Below are 17,405 nucleotides of genomic sequence, written 5' to 3'. Positions count from 1 at the left end.
CCGCGGCAATTCTGCAACGTGTGCACTTAGCCTCACACTGATGACCTATCCTTGGGGTCAGACACTGGGCAACCCTGCCCATCAGACGTTATCTGTGTCGTTATCTGTGGCAGCGGCCAGAAGTACTAATTTGCCGAGCTTCTCCGTCTCCTTGTAGTGGTCGAGGTTTGTTACTACACTTTCACCTCCTATTCAAATCAATATGAGGCAGATGAGTAGTACCCTGCAGTGGCCAGTACAAGTAGATGGAGCAGCTCGGCAAATGAGTACTTGAGGTGGGGGAGGGGTTACATAGATTAGCTGGATTGGCTTGCAAGTGACATCTGGTCCAGCAGTGATAATCTCCTTCTAATAAAACACTGATTGTATTGAAATTAAAGCAAGCTGCTGAGCAAGTGACACATCCCTGGAATCAGGCTCTCTGCTACTACATTATGTTTTTCTCAGATTAAATAGCAATAGCCTGACGAAAGGTTCCCTTTAACAATAGGAAAATGTGTTTAGATATTGAGAACTAGTGATTAAGTGTGCTGTAAATATCTCTACAATCGGCAGATATATTTCACAATCATTTTGACAATGCTGGTGTCACATTCCCGGTGACTACCTCTTGAAGCTCATCAAGAGAATGCCAAGAGTGTGCAAAGCAGTCATCAAAGCAAAAGGTGGTTACTTTGAAGAACCTAGAATATAAGACATAATTTCAGTTGTTTCCCACTTTTTTGTTAAGTATATAATTCCCCGTGTGTTAATTCATAGTTTTGATGCCTTCAGTGTAAATGTACAATTTTCATAGTCATGAAAATACAGAAAAATCTTTAAATGAGAAGGTGTGTCCAAACTTTTGGTCTGTACTGTATCTTATCATTGTGGTGTAAGCTTCTCAGCTTCAGAGGCGCAATGAGCATGTCCAGAAGCTTCATCTTTGGCTCCTCCATGCGCAGCTCCTCTGAAGCCGAGAAGCGTTCGCCTGGGACAAAGATGTTGATAAGCACAAATCAGGGTTGGGTTATAAAAAAAAAAATCCCAATCTCTGATGATCAACTGAGCACCATCAAGTCCATTATCAAATGGAAAGAACATGGTTCCACAACAAACCTGTCAAAAGAGAGTCGCCCACCAGAACTTTCAGCCCGGGCAAGGAGGGCATTAATTAGAGAGGCAGTACAGAGACCAAAAGTAACCCTGAAGGAGCTGCAGAGTTCCCAAGCAGAAACTGGAGTATCTGTCCATACACGTACAATAAGCCGTACACTCCATAGAGATGGTCTTTACAGACGAGTGAGCAGAAAAAAAGCCTTTATTTACATGCAAAAATTATAAAGCTTGTTTTGAGTTTGCCAAGACATGTTGGAGACTCCCCAAATGCATGGAGGAAGGTGCAACTTTTTGGCCACCAGGGTAAACACTGTGCCTGGCGCCAAACCAACACAGTTCATCACCCCAAGAACACCATCTCCACAGAAAAGCATGGTGGTGGCAGCATCATACTGTGGGGATGTTTTTCAGCAGCAGGGACAAGGAAAATGGTCCTAGCGGAGGAGATGGATGGTGCGAAACACAGGGATATTCTTGAGCAAAACCTGTTTCAGTCTGTCAGTGATTTCAGACTGGGACGGAGCTTCACCTTCCAACAAGACAATGACCCAAAACATACTGCTAAAGCAACACTCAACTGGTTAAATGGTGAAACGTGTAAATATCATGGAGTGGCCTAGACAAAGCCCAGACCTTAATCCAACTGATAATCTGTGGTCAGAGTTTTAGGGTATGTGCACACGTTGTGGATTTGCTGCGGATCCGCAGCGTTTTTTTCCGTGCAGAAATGCTGCAGATCCGCAATTGATTTACAGTACAATGTAAATCAATGAGAAAAAAAAAAAAACCGCTGTGCAGACAGCGCGGAAAAATCGGTGCGGAAACGCTGTGGATTAAAAGAAGGAGCATGCCACTTCTTTTTTGCGGATCTGCAGCGTTTTTGAACCCATTCCATTATAGAAATCCGCAGGGATTAAAAACGCTGAAAATCCGCAAAAAGTCCGCAGCAAAGCCGCACAAAAAACGCTGCAGATCCGCACAAAAAACACGACAAATCTGCAGCTGCGTTTTCTGCCAAGAGATGCAGAATCCGCACCAGAAATTCCTAAGGCTAATCCGCAACGTGTGCACATAACCTAAGACAGATTGTTTCCTCTGGTGAACATCTAAGGCTTCTTTCACACTGGCATTTTTCGGCGGACGTCGCAATGCGTCGTTTAGGAGAAAAAACGCATCCTGCAAAGTTGTCTGCAGGATGCGTTTTTTCCCCATAGACTAACATTACCGATGCATTGCGACGTATCGCCACACGTCGCAACCGTCGTGCGACGGTTGCATCGTGTTTTGGCGGACCGTCGCCACAAAAAAACGTTACATGTAACGTTTTTTTGTGCGTCAAGACAGCCATTTTCAACCATGCATGCGCGGCCGAAACTCCGCCCCCTCCTCCCTGGACCTTACAATGGGGCAGCGGAAGCGTAGTAAGACTGCTTCCGCTGCCCACGTCGGGCATTTTTTTCACAGTATGCGTCGGTACGTCGGGCCAACGCACTGCGACGGGCCCGTACCGACGCTAGTGTGAAAGCAGCCTAACTTGAAGAAACTGGAGGAGTTTTGCCTTGAGGAATGGGCAAAAATCCTAGTGGCAAGACATGGAAAGCTCAGAGACAAAGTTAGGGGGTAAATAGTTATGCACACCGAAGTGTTCAGTTATTTTGTCACAATAAAAAAAAAATGTTCACAGTAGCATTCATGTACGCTACATAAATCGATGCAAACCCTCAAGAAAAAAAATTACAGGTTGTGATGTAGCAAAACACGAAAAATGCCAAGGTGGGCAACACTTTCGCAAGCCAGTGTAAATAGGCAATACCCTGATGCAAAAAAAAAAACCGCTAACACAATAAAACTATTTACCAACATATACCTTATACTTTTCAACAGTAAAATTTTAAAAAATTCCAATTTCTCTTTTATTACTTTTATCAGTTTTGTAAACAATATATATGTATAATTTGTATTACTTTTCGATTTATTTAAAGTTCTTTGTAGTTGGTATAAGCATGGTGTGTGCATGCAAGCAACAAAACATTTGCATGCAGAAAATCATACATTTTACAAAATTTTAAAAAATTATGCTAAAAATCACTTTCACGCGAGTCAAAAAAACAAATTTTAGCACACACAGAAAATTTCAGCTATCGCCACAATAACACTAATTAAAAATATAGAACAAGCACATTCCTTAGGAAAGGTCAATATCTGATCAGTTGTGGTCGGACACCCGACACACAGAACAAAGCGAGTGGTATCTGAGCTGCAGTACCCAATCACAGCCACTACACAGTGCATGGCGCTATGGTGTCCTGGCTGCTTATACTGCTTATTTCAGGGCAATGCAAGATCTGCACAAAGCTGATTGCTTGATGTAGGGAATGTTATACCATCACCAATCTGATATACGGTAGATTACCAATATTTGCAATGCAGAAACCTATTTGCTCATCTGTAAGTACACATCCTAAAATGGGATTGGGGTTACTGCAAATAAAAGAAAGGTAGGCTGACATTTTTTACTGCTTTGTACATCGATTCCTAATGGCTGGTAAGATGTCTATTTACCATTATTCAACTGGAACTTACATGGTGATCATCCAGTGGGATTAAAAAAAACAAAATGTGTCTTGGTCATGTGACCAAGGACACACAATGATCAGGGGCGGACATACCACTGGTGGAGTCTTTGCAGCTGCATAGGAGCCCAAAAGTTAACAGGAGCCCAAAAGGCAACAGGAGCCCAAAAGGCAACAGGAGCCCAAAAGGCAACAGGAGCCCAAAAGGCAACAGGAGCCCAAAAGGCAACAGGTGCCCAAAAGGCAACAGGAGCCCAAAAAGCAACAGGTGCCCAAAAAGCAACAGGTGCCCAAAAGCCAACAAGAGCCCAAAAAGCAAGTGAATTTGTGCATTATGATGAGCTGTTGGACGACACAGGACCCGTATATTATTCTTGCACAGGGGCCCGCTTTTATTTGTATCTGCCACTGGCCATGATGCATCTGTGCGTCCATCACATGACCAGGAAGAATGCTTATTTACTGGTAGTAAGCAATGGCTATCGATAAAGTAACAGCAAGCGGAGATCTGAAAGAACTGGTACAAAACAAGAAAAGATGAATGAATTATTAATTTTCTGAAACTAAAAATATCTGCAGCACCATATCTCCTGTCAGAAACCTAACAGGGAAGAGAGGGTAGGCACGATCTGAGGGGGAATGTGCAGCCCCCTGATGAATAGGAGCGCACTGTGGCACGGCACACTAGTGGTATATAGCCCGCGCCACCGCCGCCGCCTGTTTGTTTGTTGTCCCAAATTTAGTTTTGACATAACATGTAGATCCCGGGCAGCCGACACATAGCACACTGTGGCTTTGTGCTCAGGGCTCAGTCGCAGGCTACGGCCCTCCGCTTACACGGACCAAACATGAATGAGACACTGTGAAATGGGGCTGGTGAGGACTGAGGTCTACGCAGACGCTGCCTGTCTCTGGGGTGGGTACAGCCACCAATTACCAAACACATACCCAGTCTATGGAGGGGTGGGACTGAGGGGTATCTCCCAATGAATGACCCCATACACTGCCAGCTCCTCATGTACAGCACAACAACAACTTCAAAGTGCCTGAAATCCTGTCAGTAATACTAGAAGAGCCATAAGCTGTTCCTGTCAGCAGCGGGTTACATGGGATGTGTAAAAGCAGAGGCGCTGATGGTGGGATACAGGGGATGGGAAGACTAAGGATATTTTTTTTATGTATGAAAAAACAAGTATTTCCCCTTATAAATACATGTACAAATCCAGTTATCTGTGCAATAATGATACCAATAAAAAAAGATTACATCTACTGTACGGTATACATGTTTCTTTAAGTTTAGGCATAAAAAAACAAAGTGCCATTGATTAATTTTTGCCGCTGCGTGTTTTCGCTTTATCAAAAACACGTCTCCGTTTCAGTAAAGTGGATGGGATTTTTTTTTTACTCCTGCGGTGCGCTTCACATATGCGACGTGCCAATTTCTCTTGCGGGTACGCAGAGATTTATGTGCGGATTTTCCCATAGACTTGCATTAGACGCAGAAAATCCACAGTTAAAAAAACGCTTGTGCAACTTTTGTACTTTTTTCAGCTGTGGTAACTAAATAAACACAACACAAGTAATCTGTATGCACAGGACTATCAATAAAGTTTTGTCAAATTTACATACCAGAAAGTATCAAAAACAAACTAGCTTTATATAAAAAGTGACACAGCAAAAAAAGAAACAAAAAAAAAGCAGCATCAAAAACCTAATTTATATAATAGGTGCAGGAAATCTGCAACATCAAAAACTCACCAAATACTCATCTTTTGGACCTAATGAGGCCAGTTTACTTACTTTGAAAATTCAAGCAATGTATTCAAAGGGGCAGTTCATAAGCATCACTTCTCACCTATCCTGTGGATAGATGATAAACGTATGATAACTGAAGGGTCTAATCACTGGGAAGCCCACTAATTCTAAAAGCAAGGCTCTCAGAGTTCCCTGTGTTGGTGGAGAGATGCTGCACATGTGTGACCACTGCTCCATACATTTCTGTGGAACCTCCATCAACGGGAACCGGTCACGTGAAAAAAAAAACACTACTAACCTGCAGATATGGGGTTAATCTGCAGGTTAATAGCGGTACCAACCTGCCCGGCGCCCGCACTGAAAGCCCCGCTGCCAGGATAAAAATAACTTCATTTCTCCTGGCAACGTTCGGGTTTCAATCAGAGGCGGCGCAGGTTCAGTCACTGCTCGGTGTATAGAGAGCGGCGGCTATAACCGCACCCCCCGCCCTGACTGACAGCAAACTCTCATACTCAGCAAGCTATCAGTCAGGGCCGGGGGTGCGGTTATAGCCGCCGCTCTCTATACACCGAGCAGTGACTGAATTCGAGCTGGCGCCACCTCCATGACTGAAACCCGAACGCTGCCAGGGGAATAAAGTTAATTTCCTCCCGGAAGCGGAGGTCTAAGTGCAGGCGTCAGGCATGTTCAGAACGCTACTAACCTGCAGATTAAAGCCATATCTGCAGGTTCATAGAGTTTTTCACGTTATAGGTTCCCTTTATAACACAGCAGTCTTATCATGCCTATCACACAATGTATGCAGTTTGCATTGTGAAACATGGTGACCATTCCTTTTTCAAGGAAATTTGTTAGCAGGTGTTTGCTACGTAATCTGAGAGCAGCATTCTGTAGGGGCAGAGATCCCAATTCCTGAGATGTATCACTTACCGGACTGCTTGGTGTAGTTTTGATAGAAACCCTGTTTTCTTTGCTGTAGATGTAGCAGTGCTCAGAATGCTGAGCTGTGCATAACTCCGCCCACACCCCTGATTGGCGCTTACTGTGTAAACTATACATTGTCAGAAAGCTGCAATTATTCATAGGAATGGGGATACAGAGCTTAGCTGGACTGCCTGTTACATGAAACAGTGTTCTAATGATAATCTCTTGATGATAAAACACTGATTGTATTGAAACCACATCGAACAGCCTAATAAGTGACACATCCCTAGAATCAGGGTCTATTGCCCTACATTATGCTGCTCTCAAATTAAATCGCAAAAAACTGCTGGCAGGTTCCCTTTAAATGCTTGCGCATCACACAAACGTATGAATCATCCAGAAAGCCCACATTAACTTTAGCATATTCTTGCAGAATTAGCAGCTACCTGAAGTTTGTACAGCTACAGGGCACCGATAGTGAACACAGAGACGGTTTATTGCGGTGTTTGCCTCCCTGATAGATGTATCCTGAGTGCTGAATGAGCCGTGTGTCCAGGAGGTCAGAATAGGGCTTCGTCCTCACATCCTGGAGATGACGTGAATGCCGGGTGCCAGTACAAAAGCAGACAGGGCTGAGTTCTACAGAGCAATTAGGAGGCTGAATTTAACTTGTATCTGGGGCCCCAATGCCATCCCGTTATAGGGAAAAATCAGCAAACATAAATAATAAAAAAGAAAATTGTGAATTTGAAATTCTCTCCCCTCCCTCATTACCGATGCATCAATAAAATCTTAATATACCTTAGTATAAGAATGACAGACATTAGGCCCTATGTATCAATAAAAAGGCAAAAGTATTTGGATAAGAGAATGAGAAAAAAATACATTAGAGCTCTTACAACCACATGAATAAAAAAAAAAAAGGAAACTTTTTTGAACTGGCAAAAAATGTGCCCTTTGTCTAATCTCCAGAATTGCGGTAATACCCCAGGACAAAAGTCTGCACTTTTACCCTATCTTGTACCTCGCCCTTAGCTGGTTTACGCTTCCATTTTTCCATGATTTATTAGGACTTGTGTTTTGTACCCCAGTCTTTATGAAGGGTGCACTGATTTCATATTCATCAAATTCATTTAGAGAGGTGAGCCTCTAAAAGGAGTATTTTCAAGTTATTAAATTGCTTTAATTAGTTAGATAGCAAAAAAATAAGCAAGCTTCCAATTGACATGCTTTTCCAAACTGCTGTCTTTCTCCTGCAATGACAACTTTTATCTTCAATAGTGCACAGCTGGTTTCCATAGAGTGTGCAATAGCTATATTCCAGGAAAGGTGTTAACTCCTAACATCCCAGCCACTTCTCTTCAGCCCATAGATTTCTATACAGCAGTTATCCCTCACCTCCCTCTCAGCATCTGACAAGCTTCCGTTACAAATCATATATTGCTCCGAGCTGCTCAAGAGACAACTTGAGAAAACCCGTTTAATGAATAAATGAATAAAGTTCATTTCCTCCTGGCAGAAGGAATCTACGCACCAGCATCGGGGAGGTTCAGAAGACAGGTTCCTTTTAATGTCTGTTGCCAAACAACTTTTGTCACCCCCAAATAGTAAAGCTAATTGTATATGGCCAGACGGCAATATTTCTGCATGGTTGATATAACATTCACTTACATATTTCAGGAGCTTCATCGGATCCATCGGGACAATCCTTTTCGCCATCACATCTCCAACCTTTCGATATGCACGTTACCTGGTCCTTGCAGGCAAAATGTTTAGGGCTACAGGTTTTTGGAGCTGGAAGAAGAAAACAATACATTATTATCTATGAGAAATAAAAAAAAATAAAAAAAAAAATTAAAAAAAAAAACAATCTAAAAATTTATCAGGACATGAAAATCAGCCAGGGCATTAGTAATTGGTTTGAGAGGGTTGTAGTTTATAGCGACGGCTCCATACAACATACCAGAGCCATTGTACAGGACATTTCAGCGCTACTTCTTCAAACACAGCGTCAAAAGCACGATAAAAACGCAAGTAGCAAAATTGCAATGTAAAAACGCAGTAACCGAACTTAAATAATAAGTGCAGAAATTTTGCAGCGTCAATAACTGACCAAAAGCTCATGGTGGGAACATGGCCTAGAGGGGCAGATACACATCTAGTGCTTCATAGAGGTTCTGCGAATACACAGAACAATGACTTCTAAAGGTACCGTCACATTAATAGCGACAACGATGCCGATCGCTGCAGCGTCGCTGTTTGATCGCTGGAGAGCTGTCATACAGACCGCTCTCCAGCGACCAACGATGCCGAGGTCCCCGGGTAACCAGGGTAAACATCGGGTTGCTAAGCGCAGGGCCGCGCTTAGTAACCCGATGTTTACCCTGGTTACCAGCGTAAAAGTAAAAAAAACAAACAGTACATACTCACCTGCGCGTCCCCCAGCGTCTGCTTCCTGACACTGACTGAGCTCCGGCCCTAACAGCACAGCGGCTTTCACTTTCACTTTAGGGCCGGCGCTCAGTCAGTGTCAGGAAGCAGACGCTGGGGGAGGTATGACGCTGGGTGAGTATGTACTGTTTGTTTTTTTTACTTTTACGCTGGTATCCAGGGTAAACATCGGGTTACTAAGCGCGGCCCTGCGCTTGGTAACCCGATGTTTACCCTGGTTACCAGTGTAAAACATCGCTGGTATCGTTGCTTTTGGTGTCAAACACAACGATACACGGCGATCGGACGACCAAATAAAGTTCTGGACTTTATTCAGCGACCAGCGACATCACAGCAGGATCCTGATCGCTGCTGCGTGTCAAACTAAACGATATCGCTAGCGAGGACGCTGCAACGTCACGGATCGCTAGCGATATCGTTTAGTGTGACGGTACCTTAAGTGTGCAGACACCTTTACTGGCATCAAAAGAGGTCTGGTTGTGTTTTACATTGTGAAAAAGCTTGAAGATAACGTTCATCAGCAATAAAAGCCAAATGTTCAGGAAATCAGCTGGACCTCCATGATGCCGCACAAGCTCGGAGGTCTTTAGTTCTACCTCTCATCCCATTTCAGTGATCCTGAGTATTTCTAGTACGTACTGAAAACCTTTTTTTTCTTTAATTATTAAAATTATATATTTTATTTGAAAATATTTTTATAAATCCTGTGTAAGGTTAAACAGTCAAACCCAAAACCTGCAGTGCAGACCCTTGTAAAAGGAACCATTCACGTTCAGGAAACGATGACCTCCCGACTTGCTCTACTTTTAAGTGTTTTTCTATGATCTCTGCAGTTCATGAAATTCCCGGCTTATCAATAACGCACTGTAACACATTCATTGCCAGGTAATAAATGACTCGTGCATGAATGTGGATAGACTACATGAACCGTCCTCCACTGGCCGCTCTGGGGTGGTTTTCTTACACCAACGGGGACAGATTACAATGTCACAAATGGGGGTACTGTGTAAAATCTAAGGACCTAGAACACAACCACAACCCCGGAACAATACACCAGGGCTGAGGATGTCAGGGCACAAGTGATCTACATACATTTATCACCTAGAACCGGGACTACAACATAACGCCGATGTACAGACGAGGATATAAACTATACTGAGGGTTAATGATCCAAGACATTTACAAAATTTGACCACAGAGGAATTACAGGCTACATGGAAGGATTTGCATTAACATTTGCTCTCTCTTGATTGTAGTCTTCTTGTCCTGGATGGACACTAGTGACTAGGGACGCGCACACCTGTGGATGTTCAGGTTCCTCCAAACTTTACTCCAAAGTTCAGTTAGGGTACCAGACCTCTACCCGAACTTGAACCCGAATCCCATAGAAATCAATAGCGACCAGAACTTTGGTGCTGTAAAATTATCATAGTAAGGGCTAAGGGGCTGCCAGAGAAAGTAGCGTACCCTCACAGAGTGTCTCTCCCGCTCACACAGTTCTCCCGGGACTCCAAACACTAAAATGGACTTCCGGGAGAAGTCAGCGTTCAGAGTTCAGCACCCGGTACGAAACTAAACTTTACAGTTAGGGTTCATGCCTCTCTACTAGTGACCAAAACAACAGGGGTGCCTGTGATCACTGGGGATGGCACGAACGCACATTCGGATGTTGGATTTTGTGTCTGTAGGAGGTCCAGAAGGGTCATTTGTTCTCCAGAATAGAACCACTGGTTCTATTTGGATGTTCTTGTCGGGAAGACTTTCTTTGCGCCATCTCCATCATTAAGGCTGGGTCTACACGGTAACAGGTGTTGTGCAACAGCAATTCTCAGAAAAAGTCACATGTGCAACTTGTCTACAATTTGGATTATTTTAGAGCTATGATTTTACTGTTAAAAACTGAAGTCTAAGGCAGTACGATTTGCGATCAGCCATAGAAAATCCAACATATTCGGAAAGGTTCCAAACATTAAAAACTGTGAAAAAAACCCTTTCACATTAGACTATAGATGGCCGAACCCCCCCCCCGATACCAGGTGGATCAGCCGTCGGTCTGATGTGTATGGGGGCTTCTGACTCTTCCCCGACAGATGATGTTGGGGGATCTTACATGATGAGTTTTAGTGGCTGGTCTTTTTGTTCTCCTTGGAGATATGCAACCGTTCAGTTGTAAAGTGCTGCGGAATATGTTGGCGCTATATACACAAAATTATTATTATTACTGTCAGCAGCTCTCTCTTTTATAACAAAGGACTGTTGTGCCGAGCCATAAGTGCCGATGTATGGGAGAGACAGGGAAGATACTATAGTTATAGTTCTTGATATCTCCTTAATCAGCCATACAATGCAGTTATGCCATTACAAAATTATATATTCTTTCATTATTTAAAAAAAAAAAAAAAATCCATGTGAAAGTCCTGCCATCTACTCAAAACTGGGACGTACAAATGTCCAGATTGTTTGTTCCATACAAGATGCAAATAGGAAAAAAAAAGCAAAACACGTTTGTACTTTAAGCAATGCTAGACTATTCTGTACAACAATATCCAGGAATAAATGTGTACGTTACATATATACTTTTATTTTTACTTTACATTGGGATGCTATCAGTTACACAAGCCACTGCCTAGAATCATCGCAGGCATCCGGTCAAAGTATTCACTGGAAACCACACTCCTAATGTGAACAGGACAGATGCAGATGAGTGAAATATCGATGCAATCGGAGACAGTCGCGCTTATTATCAATGAATAGGTATCACAGCAGTACAGACTTTTCTCTACAGGAGAGCAGTTCATCTCATTCGGCAAGTTGCCTGCCTTAATGCCACCGGAGACATTGCAGATCACAGACTGAATTCAGTGATTTTTATTATGGATACAATAACCTCTTGTTTTAATATATAGTAAGAACGATTAATACCATTAAAAAGAAAAATGAGTGCTTTCTGCAGAGCCTCTCCTGATTAGTAGGCCCGGAGATACTCATCATTATGGTCTGACGCAACGCATGATGTCCTGTCAGGCCAACTAAGAGGCGCCGGGGATGTCGGAAGGTAGGAGGCGCTCCGGATCCTGGGCAGTGGCCATGGACTACAGATGTGGCTGTAGAGGATCTGGCAAATCATTTTAGCTCAACTCTATATGATGCATTATTCTATTGTATTTATGGAGGGACCCAACTGGGATGAGTCTTTTATGTTGCTATAAATTATATGTTTAACTTATTATCTACCAAAAGTACTTTTGAATTGTTTCAATTTGCTGTGTGTGTGATTTTTGTTGAGACCTCGCTGTATGTCCCTAATGAGTGAGCCGATTCCTCCATAGTGTTAGTGGCGTCACCCAATTTGGTCTCCTCATCTCGGAATGTCAGTATTGACATGTAAGAAGCGTTACCCCTTGGATCCCGGTCAGACGCCTCTCAATCAGCCAAACCAGATCTCACTCTTTGCACTGATGAGGGGCAGTACCCCGAAACACGGTGTCGGCAAATTGAGATTTTGATTTTGGCTTTTATCCTAAGTCATGTGACCAGGCTCGTTAGAGAATCGATATAGACTTTTAGGATTGCTACTTCCTATAGGCGGCACGAGAGTTCATGTCCTCTCCCTCTCTGAAGAGATAACTTGCTAATTTAGTGTTGCACCGGTGAATGACATTACATACCTTTTCGTTGGCTACCTTTCTGCTCTTTACCTATCCACTGTTGTGCCGTTACAATCATGGTGGAAAATAACAAAGTCAGAGCTGTGTAGTGCAGACGGGGGCTACGGCATCTCCCAGTAAGTCTGATATTATTTATGACTGTTTTCTTTCTTTTGCCGTTTTAAACCTTCTACACTTCAGAAGTTATGGTCGGAATTCCGTGTGTATTCACAAATAGCTTTCAGAAGAGATGTCTACACAATTCATTTTGTGGCCTTTCTAAATATTATTGAGGGCTTCATAAAATTAAATGTCTCATCGTAAACGTTGGCTGAGACACTTTTCTTCTCAGCTTCATTTCCAAACCCTCTCGGACTTCTTTAGGCTGCACTTGAGGCAAGGAGAAGTGATCGTACGAGCACTATAAATGCTGACGTGAGAAGATGACCGCTTGGGTCACTGCATCAATTTGACTGTAATGATGCCGCAATGCAGTGATGATGGGGTCAAAAAGGTGAGCAATAAAAACCCTGCCGATAGAGGTATAGCATGGAACGTCAGATAAAGAGAAGAGGTCGACACTGGCTTCAAGTGGCAGAAAAACAAACGTACTCGTTGGAAGCATATTAAAACATATTCGTGACCTGTCCCACCGTGCTTGAGGTGGACCACTTTATGACACTGGAATCTCATCTGACCACAGATGAAGCCCTTTCCATTTTAGATCGCTTCTTTACTGTGCGGACATTCTCAAATGTCATCACAAAACAAACAGCAGTTATTTGAGATTTTTCCCATTTTTAATTCACGTTTCAATAGTACCTCTTGGATTCAATGATGTAGCTTCCAATCTATGAGATAATGCAGGGTCTTATCTCAAGGTGTCAAGTTGGATGTTCCTCGTAACTGCAATCCATCTAATTTACAATTGTCATCACTACGCAAGTCAATGCTGTAACTAGAGGCTATAGGAATCCGGTGCAGAAATTGGCTCACAAGCCACCAAAATGGCAACTCAAAGACGGAGGAAACGATTAAGAAAATAATAAGTAGCTAACTAAGCGTAAAGCAGGCCCCAATATATAAAATCCAAAGAAGCAGCTCATCCTGGCACAGCCAAAGAGTGATACAGTTTGTAGGGCCTCTATTATATAGTGCAGTAATACATATCACCGACTAATACTATAGTATTAGAGCAGGGGAGGGGAACCTCAGGCCCACGGGCTGTTTATGGCCTTTGATGACCTTCACTAATGAATGCTGAGGTGCGTGCAATGAAAGATTACATCTTGACAGTAGTGCAAGCATCAGGATGTACTTAATTGGAGTTCGCACGCAATTTGTATTGACCCTGAAAGATGGTATAAATATGTAAATGGCCTTTGGTAGGAAAAAAAAAAAAAAAAAAAAAAAAGATTCCCTACCCCTGCTATAGAGGCGCTGCAAGACGGTCAGTGTACTACTGCAAGGGTTGGACAGGCCTACGGGGACACCGGAGAATTCTCCAGTGGGCCTCGGCGGACACCCCAACAAGATGTATAGGGGGTCGCTGGTCTCAACTGAATGTGCATCTGAGGACACACATTCAGCTGAAATGTATTGGCCCGTCGTAATAGTTAACAAGGCCGGCGGCTGACGTGTGTTCGCCCGTCAAAGACGTATGAAGTCACTGTCATGCCACGCCTGAGACCGGTGCAGTCACGTCAGCCACCGGCCTCTGCTAGGTCAGCAACCATTTTAACATTAGTGTGCTGGATCTGTTAGAAGAGGACGCGCGGTGCCGGGAGCGCTGGCAGGTAAGAGATAGAAGTAGCAAGTCATCTTCTAGGCTTGGCAAATCAACCGGTATATGCTAAGATTTCTACAGAAAAATAAAACTACCATTATGTTAGAGGTCGAACTGTCCTTTGGCCCCGAGCTTCCTAAAACTGATGAGTCCACGCAAAATGAAAGATTTGGAAGTTTCCAAAGCCAAAAAAATCCTTCAGTATTTATTGATATTTAGCCATCAAGCCGAATACTAAGAAAAACAAACAGCAGAAGCAAATAAATCCCAGCAGTCAAACAATACATGTCCATGACCTTCTACCTCGAATGTGAACTCTATGGGACATTCATACTTGTGGTTTGCTATTTTCCTGCATTCATATGCATGTCTATTGATAAATCAGAAATGGATCATAAAAATCTTCATAAGTTCTTTTTTGCCCATTTAATTTTTTTTATTTGTTTTGCCCGAATTGTCATAATCTGATGATTTATTCTATATTTTTTCTATCAATAGTAATAGTAAAAATAGAAAAAAAAACAAATAAGATCATGATAGGCTATAGGTTGAACTCGATGGACTCATGACTGCCTTCAGTCTTACCTCCCTTCGTGACATCCGCCGTACATGTACGGCACACGTCAGTAGCAGGTGTATGGAGTGGGCTGGGGGGTGACCCCATACCAGGCAGGTAATGGCTGTGTGTTACAGCCTGGGATTGCCTCTAACAAAGCAGGTGGCATGAAGCAAAGCCCGATATTGTTAACCTGTTAAATGGCACACTAATCTCTGAAAGCAGCATTAATAGTGAGCCAGCAAAGAGGACAGTCATTCTAAGGGCCCACTGGGGCGCCAGTGCCATGGCCATGAGTTGCTATGACAGCAGGGAGCTGTTGGAAGACCTCCATGGTTGTCATTATACAGCTCCTTTGAAACCCTCCCTGTGACGAGGCTTCAAAAGAGACCGTGATTTTTGCTATATACTGTGGCATCGTTGTATATAGCACAAACGATCCTACTATCGAATCTTCAAGTCCCCTCAGGGAACTAACAAAAACAGTGAAAGGTAAAAAAATAAAATAAATACAAATTTTAAAAAAATATATATAAAAAAAAAAAAATGTTAAAATCAACCATCCCCATTAAAAATAAAAGATAATAAAAAAAATATATGTGTATGTGTTTGTGTGTGTGGCATCACCGTTTTCAGAAAAGACAGCTCAAAATTAACCCAACTGGTAAACAAAGTAAACGGAAAAAAATTAAAGAATGCCAAAATTACGTTTTCTGGGTTTGCTACAATACCACCAAACAAAGATGTAACAAGCAATCAAAATGTCATATCTATCTCAAAATGGTATTAGTAGAAACGCCGTCTCGCCCCACTGAAAATAAGCATCACACAGCTCTATCGACAGAAAAATGAAATTGCTACAGGTCTCGGAAAATGGAGACACAACTCAAAACATTTATTTATTTTTTTCCAAACTTTCATTTTTTTCACCACTAAAATAATAACAAGACTGGACGTGTTTGATATCCCCATAATCGTGAGAAGAATTACATTGCGAGGTCATTTTACCACACAATATAAACCGCAAAAACAACTGCTCCAAAAAAAAATTAACAATATGTGTGGGCTTTTTTTTTTGTTTTTTACAATTTCTCACCACTTGGAATTTTGTTCCCGTTTTCCATTACACTATGTGGTAAAATGAATGGTGTCATTCAACAGTATGACTCGTACCACAAAAAATAAGCCCTAAGGACAGAAAAATGAAACAGATATGGTTCTGGGAAGAAGGGGAGGATAAAAACAAAAATGCAAAAACCGAAATTAGTCACGGCGCGAAGGGGTTAAAAAGTATGAAACTATGTCACTTTGCAATTAAAAGATTTACATAGTAATAGAGTTAAAAAAAAAAAAAAGGAAACCGATAAAAGCAGCACCCGGCAAGAATAATTTTGAAAGTCAGCGTCTAAAGCGATAAATGACGCAAACAAGCCATAATAAACGATAATGGCCGCATAGCCGGACAGCTACACCATGGATGGTCTTTAGAGTATTGTGTGCGCTGGACAACTGGGTTGCCGACTGCATTCACATCGATACAGAACATGTGCAGGAATGAGTGACAGCTCAAGAACAAGACCTCCATCTAGCCATGGCACAGTAGCGAGCAGGCCTTTCGCAACCCTTGAACATTAGTATGCTCTCTACTCCCTGGCAGGAGCTGCAGCGGAGACGTGACCAAAATGATAGACCTTTGTTTAACATTTTGGTCACACGCTCCGCGCCTCAAGCCCATTTGTGATGGCTGGAGAGAAATAGGAGATGTTTAACAAAGCACAACGGAGCAATGAGACTCTCTTCTTCAGGAGGAACAGAACGGCAAATACAAAAAGGGGAGACTTTGGAGAAGAAAATGAGAACTTGGCAGATCCTCAAATACCACGTCACCCCCTGCCTGGCTGGAAATGGTTTGTTTTCATCTCCTAAATTATATACAGATCAGGGGTAAACCGGCTTTCATCTTCCTCCTGGCTAGAAGAAGTCTGCCTCGGATAATGTATGGAGAAGAGCAGCCTCCCCGTAATGGGCAGGACCCAAGTTCAATGACATGGAGGTCTATTATTCTCTAATCACCCATGAAATGCTATTGTTGGAGAACCAGAGTATGTCAATTAGACGTATAGGACACCGTCCCAAAATTCCATGAAAGCAATAACAGAGGGGCAATTACGTAGCCGACAAGCCCCTGATGGACTGAAGTTATAGGCTCCTGTGCTGGAAATGTAAAGGCGACAGCGGTTTCAATTATTTTTCATTAACCCCGTACAATGAAGGTGTCGTAAATATCAGGCAATCTGCAGGGCCGGCTGTCATTTGGAGAAAGCGATGTTAAAACTTGCAGTGCCGTTTTATGACAAAGGGCGACAATTATGTACAAATCCTTTGTGATGGGAACCTGAAGAGGTGAATGTTCTCATTGTCGGATTTCAAGAGTGCATCATAGCCTTAACGGGGAAGACGAGCTTTCCAAAAAGCCATAATCCGCTAAGAACTAAGAGTAGGGGCCATGGAGTAATACAGAGAAATCACTCAGAAGCCATTACTAATGCATTAACATCAGCAGGAATGGAGTATGATACAGAGGACCTCACCAATTTAACTACTCGAGGCTTACA

General features: G+C 42.6%; 1 protein-coding gene across 1 annotated transcript in view; it reads right to left on the bottom strand.

The window, feature by feature from the left end:
* LRP1 (LDL receptor related protein 1) overlaps positions 1 to 17,405 on the bottom strand; it is a 379,537-nt gene that overhangs the window by 274,007 nt on the left and 88,125 nt on the right. The window contains exon 2 of the mRNA XM_077297715.1: positions 8,022 to 8,144. Within this exon, the coding sequence (XP_077153830.1) occupies positions 8,022 to 8,144 (123 nt within the window). The remainder of the gene's footprint in view (positions 1 to 8,021; positions 8,145 to 17,405) is intronic.

This window comes from Ranitomeya variabilis, chromosome 3, assembly GCF_051348905.1.
Source record: "Ranitomeya variabilis isolate aRanVar5 chromosome 3, aRanVar5.hap1, whole genome shotgun sequence".
Taxonomy (NCBI): Eukaryota; Metazoa; Chordata; class Amphibia; order Anura; family Dendrobatidae; genus Ranitomeya; species Ranitomeya variabilis.
Note: the sequence above shows the minus strand (reverse complement) of the source record. Positions and strands in the feature narration are given on the sequence as shown.